We start from the raw sequence: 13,442 nt of genomic DNA, 5'->3' as shown, positions 1-13,442 counted from the left end.
CTCCTGATGCCTGTAAAAAGTAAAAAGCCTTGCAGATAACTTGGGAAGTCTGAATCTGTCAAAACCCCACCCTACTACTATGAATTGAACTTCTAGACAACTTGCTAAACAAGACAGGATATTGGCAGATTTGCATGATGGCCAGAATCCGACTATAATGCCTGGCAGGACAGGGAGCACAGAGTACTGTAGTTGGGGTTGCCTGGAAAGAAAACTCAGACCATCTATCACGTCTGATCCCTAGCACCCAAAATACATAAACTATGCTCCTTAGGTAATACATGAGAGGTGACAGATTAATTCAGAGGGCCTAAGCTAGATCCTCATATAAAATGGTGTGAACATTTTTCTGCATCAAATTAGCTATCCAAATCCCCAAAAGAATTCACCTGCAGCACATCAAACATAGACTCCTGGCCAAAGATGAATCCAGAATCCCATAAACATCATTGAAAGAGCTACACACTTCAAAGGGAGTATATAAGAAAGGGCATACTAAGTCAGTGTCCTAGGTATGCTTTTATCTGAGATAAAAACCCATATTAAAGAGAACTATGCAACTGAGGTGGTGGGAGTGGTACAAGATTGACTCCAGACTCAATTTTAATTTATGTCCCTGCAAAGGGAAGAAAAAAGATTCATTGGACTAACAGAAGAATGCAAACATGAACATGATTCTGTAATCTGGTGGCTAGACACTCATGTGGGATGGGGGACACTTACATCACACAATATTTTCCCTTTTAAAGGTCTGGAATTTCCCTGAAGTCTTTTGGAAATAAAAACACAGCAACATCCAGGGCTTTGGGAAGAACATTTTATTGCTAAGCATATCTTTAAACAAAATGCAACTAAGAAAAGAAAAAGAATCAAAAAGAAGAAGAAAAAGAAAGGAGAAAAAAAAAGCAATAACATCACGATAACTCAAATAAAAATTCTCCAGGTTGTCCATAAAGCAACAGGGATATGGTAGTAGCCCACATACAGAAATGCACATGTTCCCAAAAACTGTCCAATAGAAACTTACACAAAAAAGGAAAGTGTAAATATTTTCCCTTTAACTTAAAAAAGGAAAGCAAAAAGGAAAGGAAGAAAGAAAGCAGGAAATCATTTCACAAGACTCCAAGACTCCAAGAACAGCAATCTTTTACAGACATCAAGATATAATCAACTTTTATATAGTTTCGGCCAGTTAAGTCATCTAAAATCGTGCTTTCATACCTTTTTAAAACCTGTCTTTTTTTTTTCTTTTTAGTATAAAAAATAAAAAAGAAAAAAGCTCAACCTCACACACGCGCACACGCACCACACACACGCACACATACACGCACTGAAAATATTTGTTAACATGAAAGCGCCTTCTCTATGTGTTTGAGAAGACTGTTCTTTTGAATTTAAGTTCCCATGTGCGTGTGTGTATCTGATGAAACTTCTTCAAAGTCAAATATTCATGCGACTTATAAACACCAGCAAGAGTAGATTTCTAAACCTAAACAGCTGATTAGTTTTCATCCGCATACAGCAAAAGTTTTTCATTTCTGATATCCCAGGGTTCTCAACCCATCTTGGTTTTTTGTTGTTTCCCTCTCTGTCTCTCTCTCTCTCCCTCATCTACTTTTTCGCACATGATAGGCATGGCCGTCAAACCACCTCACTATTGTTCTGTACAGTAAGATAATCCTTTTCACAATAACTGGGAAAATGTAGAAACCAAACAATCAAATTAAATAAGTTAAATAAAACATAAGACATTCCAAATTTAACCATAAAACAGTATATACACCATCAGGGTATCCATATAGAAATTATACTAGCAAAAAAATAGTAGTAAAATATGTAAACAAAATTTCAGATTTTTTTTTTTTTTTTGACACAGGTAACTGTGACAAAGCTAAAACACACGCTCCTTTCACATTTTAAGGTTTGCTTTTGTTGTCTGTTTCTTTTTACTCTGTTCTTCAAGAACATTCTCATTCTGCATTAAGACCATAATAGAACTTCTGTTCCAGCCGTCCCATCAAACATACCATGATAAATATATCTGTGTGTATATATATATTATATTATTAAATTAATTTTTCTTTATTATTTTTTGTGTGTCACAGCAGCTTATTTTCTTTTATACAAAAGAGAAGGAAAAGGGAGAATAGGGCAAATGGAAAGATAGAGATGATCTGAAATGTCAAGCTACAAAATTAAAATATTACATATGAAAAACAGTTATATGTCAAAAAGAACTATGTAATTTGCATTCTTCTACAAGTATTTAGCTTTTCTGACATTTACTGGTCTTGTCACAAGTTGGACTCCAGTGGTGTCTTTCTGATCGCTTTATTAAACTGATTTATTATTTTTTGCATGCATTGCAATGTCACAGAACCAGAACCCAGATGAAGGCTCCTTTATTTTTGCACAGTATATTCAGCTCAGAATGGTTAATAACTTTTAAGCATTCTTTTTTGAATCTCTGAATCCCATTAACCATACTTTGGTTGTCTAATGCATACTGAGTGCTATACTCAAATAAAGCCAATAACCGATCAGAACAGACCCAAACCCATCTGCTCTTCAGTTCAATTGCAAATACTGGGGCCAGATCCAGCTTTCCATGGCAATTTTCCTTCAGCACCACTCATCAGACACTTTCACTGTGTTGTTAGCAAACAACTTACTACAAGATGATGGATTCTAGAGACAATACAACCAGATATGCAGATTAAACACCATGGGTAGCCTTTGAGTTCTTGTATGGTAATAGTCTCTCTTTATTTATTATGGAATTATTTTCCGAGATTTCTTCTCGAGTCATGTCTTGGGTCACCCCCCACACCATTCCACTCCACTCTTCCCTCCCTCACCCAAAAGTAACCAAAGAAACCAAACAAAAAGCAACCCAAGAAACAAAACAAAATCAAACCAAAAAACCAACAATCTCCAAAATCGTTTATTCCCCTCCTCCAATCTCGAAAAATTATGTGTATGCTGGACACGGCCAGATCAGTTTGTTCAATATTTCTTTGTTGTTTAATAATGTTTGCTTTTTTTTTCTTTTTTCCTTCTTTTTTTTTTTTTTTTTTTTAAATAAGTAAACTGAAAAATTATTGATACAGTCAAGGATCACGAACATTGTTAAAGACTCACTTGGAGATATGAAACAAGTAAGCCATGAAGTCTTCTACCTTTGCAGAAAGTTCAGCGGAGGAGGAGATTTGGAGATGTCCAAGTTCACTAACAGAGCAGAGCTGTGCGCGCCATCTCCAGAACGCTAAGTGTGCTTTATAATACATTAGGGCAAAGTTTGCTGACTCCAAGTGATGACTTAGACATTAACAGTCACTGCTGAAATTTTTTCCCAATACTCTTTCCCACAAACGATATCTCCCAATCATCTCGTTCGCTGCAATGGTTCTGATATCTCAGTTAAATCTCATTAAGTATTTATATATTTATATATAAATAATTATTCTTTTTTACACATAATACTCTTTGTCCTTGTTTTTCTGCTTCTTGTGGCCGCTCTTTGAGCTCTGCTGCTTCTCCTTCACGAGCGTGCCGTTGCTCTGGGCTGAGTTGCTGATGTAGTTCCGGGTCTCGTCCACCTGATAGGACCCCTCGTCCCTGTTCCTGTACTTGTACATGGCATACAGGAGGATGAGGATGCAGAGGGCGGCAGCAGCCACAATGCCGACGACCATCCCCGTTGTGCTGCTCGACTCACGGACCACCTCTGAGGCCCCCGGAACCCGTCTGATTCCCGGCTCCGTGGGGTTTGCTGTGGGCACATTACGGAACATGGGGGAAGTGATTAGCGGGCTCTTCAGCTTTGTGCTGTCTAGCTCATAGGCAGTGGGCAACGGAAGCAAGACTATGTCAGGCTGGGGTTTGAGCTCACGGTTATTCATTTTGCCGGCTGGCAATTTGGGAACCATCACAGTCGAGGACGAAGCTGTGGAGCGGATCAGCTCAGGGGACAAAGACGTGGTAGTAGTCCTACCAGTTTCGGAGACTTTGTTAGGTCTAAAGTCCTTGGATTCCCACTTGGGTGCGTGTGCTTTGTAGCCACCTTCGAAGATTGAAGTGGAAAGACTCTTATCTGTTACCAAGGAGAAGGTGGTGTAAAAATCTTCATCATCAGTAGGGGGTAGGTTAGAGTCAAAGGTTTCCCCTGAGCCATACCCAGATATCACCAAGCCATCATCATCACAACCATCGCTGCCTTGGTCCGACAAGCAAGGTAACCCCGCCTCAGAGGTCATGGACAGGGAATCTTTGGTGGTCTCAATAATGGTGAGGAGGGGGCGAAAGGTAGGGGGAAGTGTAATGAAAGGTGCACGAGTAGCAATAGGAGGGATATCTAAAGGGTCTTCTACAAGTAGAGGGATAACTAATTCACCTCCTGGGATGGAAAAGAGAAAAAAAAGAAGGTTAGTACATTTCAATGACACAGTGCACCATTTTCAGTTCACTTAAGGGTGAGAGAGGATCTGGGCATTATGTAAAGGTGTCAGGGATCAGCCTTTCATTGTTCCCTCCCACCCTGCTTGGACATTGGTAAAGTGCATGTTCTATTTCCTACCTATGCTAAGTATGTACAGTGAAATACCCTGAATTTTTGCAGACCCAAATATTTTGATTTTTGGAGATACTCTCAAGTGACTCTGTGGTCATCAATTTTTTGGTAGTGATCTTTTTCAAGCATTTGGTTAGAAGACTATTTAAATTAATTACTTTTGACTACCATAGACCAGTGTTCTCCTAAATATATTTTCCACCGCTCATTTTGCCAGTTTTTCCTCTTCTGATTATTTTCATTTAAAATAACAGTGGTATTTCTTCTCTGCCACTCTAATATGCTCACCCTCTGTGGCAGTATGTAAGTCCTCTCCCTAAGGCACTTTCCATTTGTGCATTTCTTCTTGATTATTGTCTGGCTTTTAAATTGTGGGAAGGTTCATGAAAGTGAGGGATGGAATAAGAACTAAGTACTTACTGGGTCCATGAAGGTACATCAATGTTCATCTCTTTTTAATCTTTAGCATTCTGATTGACACTAGAAATGTCCCTTTCCTTGCATCTTTTGGGGCTATAAGTGCCACGCAATCTTCATCTTCCATTCTTCTGGATATTAGTTTACTATAATTTGATTAAAAATTAAGATAGATTTTATTGTGATTGACAAAAAAACTGAATAAGGACTTTGATGAACCAAGTTAGCACTTGAGCCCAGGGCTGCACTGCAGAAGTTGTCTTCACACCTACTGTTACTTCCTGACAGGCAGACAGTTTCAATCAGTACTACTGATTTCTAACATGATGATTACCTGCCTACAGACGGCTGAAAACAAGGTGGACTTATGGTGTACTCTTCAAGCAGAACAATAAAGCTATAGATGTAAACATTTGTACCTTAAAACAATATAAGCTGCAAATGAAACAAGAAAATCAGTGCATCATTTCTATGGTTTGGATTCTGAGCAGCAATATTGCTACTTTTAGGGTAACAGCCCTGTGTTATCTCTGTATTGTAATATGACTGCACCTCTGCATTTGAGTCTATCGTAGTTAACACTTCACTGTTTTATATTGTGGAATCTTATTAATTTATCTCATTCCTTTAGTTCTGATTATGTAGTCTTCCGCTGACATACATACAAGTCATCAACAAATTTTTTTAGATTGAACTATATTGTTTTTGAAAGATTGTGTAAAATTTTTCCTTTGAGTAATTTTTCTTTGTCCAGACATTTAAGTAAGCAGCTTAAAATATAAAGTGAATTGTTCACCTGACATCAGGAGAATCTAGATCTGTTCAAAGGAGTGCAACTCAGTAAGAAGTATTCCTAATGCATAGGAAATTTTGATTTATACTCACCATTGTTTCAGGAGGATATACAAAAGGAATTACAGTTTCTAAATAAATAATTCTGGGTTTTAGTTATGTATTAATAACTGCTAATGAACAGTTTGGCATTTTTACAATGCTGAATACATCAGGGTCAAAAATACTACTCTCTCAAATCTAACCTATATATTACATGCACTTGTTTCCCATTGAATTCTGCCAGTAATGTCCATTGAACATCTATAAGGAATATGGTCTAAAATCAAAATACCTTCTAAATGTATTTGGAGAACAATATATTTGAACAAATTACACATTGAGGATAGAAATATACCCAAAAAGGTACTTAACAATTTGATTATATCTGGATAGCTGAAATAGCAATATGGCTTATTCTTTTCCTTAATGGGAAACTAAGTGGTGACACAGTTTAATCAATTGAAACAGTTGGAATTCTCTCAGAGGTTGTGGTACTTTGCACACTTTCATGCAAAGCTAATTTTAAGTTAAGATACAAAGGGCCAATTTGAACATGTTGTTTAGTTTTCTGAGCTTCCTCGGTATGTTCATATACCTCTTTTGTTACTGCAGAGAGAAGGAAGAAATAGGTATCAATGTCTCCACTACATGCTTTCAAAAAATTTATGGTAAAAAAGCCTCAAGTGTTGTCTGCCAAATGGCTACACTGAATTTTGTGCTCCTGCATCTGAGCTGTTTTCTGAGCAATGTGGAAACTAGAGCATGTAATATGATTTATATATGTCCAGAAGGCCTATCCATGGCTTGAGTAGAGCATCTATAATCTATGCAAACAGGTGGTCTCAGGATGAACTTGGAGTATGCCTTGGGGGGAAAGATCATCTGTGAGCCTGGTAAAAAAAAATGAATAAAAATAACAATATTTAAGTGCGGATTGCATCAAATTGCATGATTCTGGAATTTAAGTTCCTTTAAACAGTATTTTTAAGATCAGTGTTTTGCTGTTCAATTGCAATACTCATCTGTGATTTTCATTCATCATCTGTGACACTCAACTGGAGAAAAAAATTTATCAGCTTTTAATTGCTCATCTGGAGCCTTGAAGTGCCTTTGTTCCTAAATGCTATTATACTAGCCTACAGCATCAGTATGTAGTCGATCTGCCACCCATTGGAGTAATATTTTGGGTAGTTTTTATCCAAAGAGAAGTTATTTTAGTCCTGTTAATGATTAGTTTTTCTGGAAGGAATCAGACATACCTTGCATTTAATATGAAGACCTTCCTTTTGCCCCAGTAACCTTTGCATTTAAAACCAGGTCATAGTTGTATAGTTTTTGTTGCTATTGAGGACTTGAGACAATGATCAGGATTACTGGAACTATAAAAACGATCACAGCTGTCTTGAAATATTAAGGAAAGTTGATAGACTTGCTATGATAAGTGGGGTTTTACATAAGTGATGGAGAAAATAATGGATCTTTTCAATGCCAACAAGTCTGTTCGATGGAGGGCAATAAGACAGAGTCAGGACTAAGCTTTACAAAGCTGTCATCGCAGCAGGAAGCTGCCTGGAGCCAGTCTCCTCTGACGGAGTAGCGGTGCCTCTTGCCCAGGCCCCATGTCAGTTTAAAGCAAACACTGAAAGATTAAAAAAACTAAGCACCTGCTTGGTTGTCAAGAATATCTTACAGAGGATTCGGATCCTGAACAGTTTGCTGTGGAAGGCAAATGTTTTATAGATTTAGGCCTCTAGAAAAAGCTAAAGAGGAGCCCCTGAAAAACCCTACATGACAAATTTGAAGGGAAATATGTTTGAGAGCAGTTTTATATCATTTTTTGTCAAGCTTTCTCCTCAAAATGTCTACCCATTTTTCAATTACAAAATAATACTCTGCAGCCTTGAATAAATCTTACAGGTTCCATTTCCAAATTGCTCTGTACTATGGGGGTGGAAAAAAACCAACAAAAAACCAAGGCTGCAACCCAGTTTGGGCCATGGCTTTCAAACAAATATTCATGTAAGACTTAGATTCTGCTTGTGAGTGGTATAGGCTGTTTCCTGGTATTTATAATTTCTTTCCCCCTTTTTTTTCTTCTTGGCTGTTAAGCACTTGTTAAAAGTGTTCACTGTTATGGTGTGAGTTCAGGATTACTTTAGCAATCCAAAGATTTCACAAGGATTTTCCAGATTTATTTTTCACCTGCTTTGTGCTTTCTCCTCTAAGCAGGGAATAGATGTTTCTCAAATAGGAATGTATTTTTTAAAAAGCTCCTCTTGACAACACAATGCCAAAGAACTAAACAAAAGAGAAACAGATATTTTTTTTTTCCTCTGCAGTGACATATATGCAAAACTTATTTGTTCATCAACAGTGTAGATGAAAAAGAAAAACAACCCAAACCCCAAATAAATTAACACCAAACTGGAAGGAGCTCTGAGAGAACTGAAGTTTGTGGGGTGGGAAATCTTTTACCAAACAGCCCAGCTGTTTGCTTGGCCTTCTCATTCCAGAAAGTGTGCATATATTAATTAAAAATTAGCCTTTTAATCTAACACATATACTACTTTTATGGGGTTTTGCTTTTCTTTAAACTACCAAAAGCACTGGGGATATAAAAGGTCTACTTAAGCCTTGGAGCTGCCCTGCTTTTTGCTTTATGAGTGTATTTATAGATATATAATTCATATCTCTGGAGCTGAGCTCCAGACAGAGTCCTCTGCCACCGGAAAAGACAGAGTGTTTAAAATTTAATAGAAGCCTTATGAACTGTGAGTATGGTGTGGGCAAGCCAGGAATGCAGAGGGCACCAAAAAATACGATAAATAAAACAACATGAAAAACTGTAGCAGCTGCTGGTTTTCATCTTTAGAGCCAAAACTACTTCAGTGGAGTTTCAGGCATCAAACTGATACAGGACAAGAGGCACACAAAGCCTGAGAAATTCATCTTCTCATGATGATGATAAGGAGCACACCTTATAGACTCTCTCTTTTTCCAGCTGCAACTGAGGAGCTTTAAAATGTCATCCATAAAGGCTGCACAATTCATCCATTCCTGCAAGTACTTGAAATTCCGCATCCAAAGTTTGCAATTTTCATTCTATTCTTTTGATGTTCCTCTGAAGTCTGACTCCATTTTTAATATGAAATACTTTACAGAGAAATAATTCCTTACCTTTTCCCCCTCTGTATCAACACAGTAATTCCTTATTAAAAGACTGAGTTAATAAACTTCAGTCTAACGGTATTTAGTTAATTCTGCTTTGAGTTCTCTGAGGATAAAAAGAGGAAATTATTCAGAATATAGTCTCTGATTCAAAGGAAAGATGATGCTAACACAAAACCTAGTATATGAAGATTCTCAATATTTTCTACTCCTGCAGTCTGAAATAATTGCAATTGACCGATAGTAGTAGAGAGAAAAACATTATTTCCACAAAGAAATACTGCAACTCTTTATCTCAGATATCTCCTTTTCATTTCAGAGACTATATAGTCCTCAAAGTGATTCGATAAAACTGGATTTCTGGTGGAGTTTGTTCAAAAACATTTCCTAAGCCCCTCCTTCCAACTATAATAAAAGGCATCAGTAAATGCAGTGTTTCCCAACAGACGGCCCATGAGCAGCAGGAGGGCACAGAGTTTGAGAGGTCATGAATCCCAAGTTAATGCTGGGCTGTTAACAAAATAAATTATTGGTCATCTTTGTGGAGTTTCAGTGAAACAGAACCTTTCAGAGAGATCCTGACATCACGCCTAGAAGCAAAATTCTAGAGCAATACCAAGTATTTTGGTGCCCAGGCACTGAGCTTCTCTGAACCATGAGGCATGCCCTCTTCTATCTCTCACTGTTATTTTAAACTTTTATGAATACCTGATGGAAGCTTCCTATTTAGTCTAATAATAATTAGTTGTGTTTTCAGTATCAATTGTCCCAGGGACTTAATGGTTGAACCTAATATACCTGCTGAGCACAGCATTACTATGCAGAAATGGTGAAAACATATGTACTTAGGGGGAAGTACAGCTGTCTCTTACTTTTAGTCACTGCTTTTTGAAGAAACTAATGCAAACCTCTTTTGCATTAAGGAAATTTTAGAGGTTCAGGATCTGTCTGCATCAATTCTGGATGATGCTATCAAGTCTGACACTAATATTGTGAGTGCACTAACCTGGTAAGAGTACACTTGAGAGTATCATTTAGGCTGAACATCAGGCACATGATCAGCAATGAAAAAATTAGATATAAACAGAATTGTTTCATGGGAATAAAGTAAGAATGGTGTAGAGCTGCAGTAGGAAAACCCTACCAAAATGCTAAAGAAGTCCCAGAAATTTTGACTTGATATGAAGGCTACACCACCAGGTTAAATACAATTTAAGTAGCATGAAAAGAAGTAACACTACTGGTGATTTGTGTGGGGAAAGGGAAAGAAAGCTTCTAGAGGGGGACTGAGTAAGAACAGAACCAAACTGCCTCAGACTCCTTTACCCCGTCCTATGCACAATACAATATGGCAATCAACAATATACAAAGAGCACATAACATAAAGGCAAATACAAACCAATTAAAAAATAAATAAACTTAGATATGTTTTCCTAAAACAAAACTAGAAAACAAAAATGCCACAGCAACAAGGTAAAAGAAAGGAAAAACAGAACAAGTAATTCACTTTATCAGCAAAAGAAAGATCAAAACCTATGAGAACTGAAAAAAATTATGAAAATCAAAAACATTATTTCCTTAAAAAAAAGGTAACCAAAAATACATAAAAATATTTAGAAAGCATACCACATTGATTTCATAACAGTCAACTTACATCAACAAATTGCCCGCATGTTTTTTGGCATGAAAGGAAAAATTTACAAAAGAAAGTTGTGTAAGAATGCTCTTGGACAAGTAGCATTGCCACATTCTTGTAACTTGCTTTTTTTTGCTGTTGTTTCTTAAAAACTTTTTTAGCAAAATGTTTATTATTTCTTTTTAAATATATTTGTTTTACAACAAAGGGCGATACAGGGAGGCAACAACACATACATCCACACCACATAACATGAAAAGAAAAAAATCTTGCACCTTAACAAATTTGAACTTGTTATTTTTTTTTCTGCTGTTTTTGGTTGTATTTTTTTATCTTATGTAAAGTTGTTAGCATATTGCAGTTGAAAAATCCTGTACAATTTATTGAATTTACTTTTGCTTGTTTGCATATCTACACATATAATGTTTTTTGAAAAGCAAAGTTTGTTGCTTTTTTGCCTTTTTGGTCAATTTGATATATATTTTTTTAAACATTTTCTTTTTTTCTATAATTTTTGTGTGTGTGTGTTTTAAGGAATGGATGACTGCACATAAAATTTTAACAATGCTAAAGAAAGGGGTGGTGAAGGGGAACTTATGGGAAGAAAAAATGCTTAGGGTGGATGGAGTGGGAGTGTAAAAATCTATGAGTGTACTACACAGGAGATGAAGATGATGGGAGTGAATGTGTAAGTCAGTTGCCATGTCCATGTAAGGGCGGTACGGAGTGATCTAGCAGCATTAGAGCTTCTGGCTGTAAGGAAGGGATGGGCAATATACAAAAACAAATGAGCATATTCATGCCCATCAACAAAAAGAAAGAACAGAACTCTAACATTGACAATCTCACAAACCCTAAGCTGCAACTTCTTCAACATGCAAGTTACAAAAAATTAATAATTATAATATTAATATTTACATTTTCATTAAAGGTTCTCAAATTATAAAAACAGTTAAGACTTTTCCCTATTAAAAATAGCAGTAAAAATACATAAACTAATAATAATAGTAGTAATAATAATAATAATAATAATAATAATAATAATAATAACCAGAGAGTAAAACAAAAAAAACAAGGAAACTAGTTTTATGCATTGGAATTAGAACAACTTCATCTGTAGCTACCCACAGCCTTCTTGTTCTAAGAATCATCTTTTCTGAAGTCCATCAAATTGACATCAGTATCCTCAATAATTTGAGACAATCATTTCTTGAGTACATCAAATGTACTGTTTCAAATGTAGAGATTGTGTTTGCACACCCCATCCCCACTGTCAAATTAGACTGCTTTTATATTCAGATTCCCTGGAGAATCTCAAAAATACAGCTGTAGGATTCTGCCAGTGAAGTAGTTCCTTATTTAAAGACAGAAATAGAGGGAAAAAATTGCAGAAAACAATTCATAACTCTTTTGTTTTGTTTGTTTTTTTTTCATTATTAGATTGGAACAAACCAAATCTAAGATAGAAATTCAACCATTGAAAAGAAATACATCAAAATATAACAATGTAGAGATATACTAAAAAAAAAAGCAAAAAATGAAAAAGAGAACTTTGTTCCCAGGAAGAAGGGAGATAAGAACAATTGTTAGATTTTGAAATTTTATTTTTAAAGAAAAAATTATTCCACACACTTTCAAAGATGGACAAACCAAATGCACACATTGAAAGGAACAGACAAAGCAGTCTAGGGACACTTTCATAATTTGAATTTTTTTTTAAATAATTGTATTCTCTTTCCTTCCATCCCCCTCCCATTTAAATATGTTTTCAATTGTTGGCCAAAAACCCCACCACCCTTGAGTGTTGCTTTTTTTTTTAATACATCTTTTTTTTTTTTAATCACTTATTTTTAAAATAAACATGGAGAGGAGAAAAAAAAAAAAAGACGTGCAGTCTGGATGTACGTCATAAATAGACATAGAAAAAGATAGAAGAAATTGGCTGAGGTCGACAAATGGGTTATATAATAGCTTAATTTTACTGTAGGATGTTAATAATAATGCATGCTTAAAGTAAGTTGCATTTAGGGAAAGTAGAAAAACAGAAGAGCAAGCAAGGTTTTGGGGGGCGGGCAGGCAGAAGGGAAGGGGTGGACAAGGGGTGTACCATCCATGCCTCTCCAGAAAGGGCAAAGCACATTCCAGCAGGATCTCTGCATTTCTGGGGAAGGTCAGAAGGGGAAAAGGGTAAGGAGAAATTATAAGCTATTCTAGGATATACTTTTCACCCTGACTATGACTGATTTGAATCCACTCAAAACACCAGACTCTATCCTTTGTCCTGTCTCTGAATCTCCAAGGCACACCTGAAATCACTGGTATTTATTTTTCTGCCTAGTGGCAGAAAATGCTGCCACTGCTAGCATTAAGACAGAGACTACTTTCTCCTATGCAACAAAAGCATTAAAAGCTCAAGGAGATATTACTAATTGGTTCTTTCCTAAAACTGTATCCCAGATACTATATGTCCTAGAGGGGTCCTCAACTTCCTCTGAATTCCTTAATGACACATATGATGTCTGCATTTTTCTTGTATAAAGACCATCACCTAGATATCAGAGTCCTTCCAAGAAGGAACTCAGGACCCCAGACAAACAAACTGTTTAGTTTGGTGTTTTAAAAGACAACAAAATTACATATAAAGCATCATAGGACTCTGCCTAAGATGAATCTCTCCAGGAGGTGGGAAAATCAGGCTGTAAGCACTACATACAACTTAGCTTTCCATCAGGAATATCAGCAAGATCATTCCATAAGCCATCATAAGGTCATGCTACCACAAATCAGTTGCAGTGGGAGCTACCTTGAGATTGAATT

The 13,442-nt window shown here is 36.5% G+C and overlaps 1 protein-coding gene across 7 annotated transcripts in view; it reads right to left on the bottom strand.

Moving 5' to 3' along the window:
- Positions 1–803: 803 nt before the first annotated feature.
- Positions 804–13,442, bottom strand: part of NRXN3 (neurexin 3) — a 961,828-nt gene continuing 949,189 nt past the window's right edge. For 3 of the 7 annotated variants that reach the window (XM_058828761.1, XM_058828790.1, XM_058828798.1), the window contains one exon: positions 804–4,396. In XM_058828761.1, the coding sequence (XP_058684744.1) occupies positions 3,471–4,396 (926 nt within the window). In that variant the 3' untranslated portion in view covers positions 804–3,470. The remainder of the gene's footprint in view (positions 4,397–13,442) is intronic. The other 4 variants (XM_058828777.1, XM_058828782.1, XM_058828767.1 and 1 more) reach the window with 2 other exon arrangements.

The sequence above is a fragment of the Poecile atricapillus genome, chromosome 1 (genome assembly GCF_030490865.1).
Source record: "Poecile atricapillus isolate bPoeAtr1 chromosome 1, bPoeAtr1.hap1, whole genome shotgun sequence".
Lineage (NCBI taxonomy): Eukaryota > Metazoa > Chordata > Aves > Passeriformes > Paridae > Poecile > Poecile atricapillus.
This window is presented reverse-complemented; position numbering and strand designations above follow the sequence as displayed.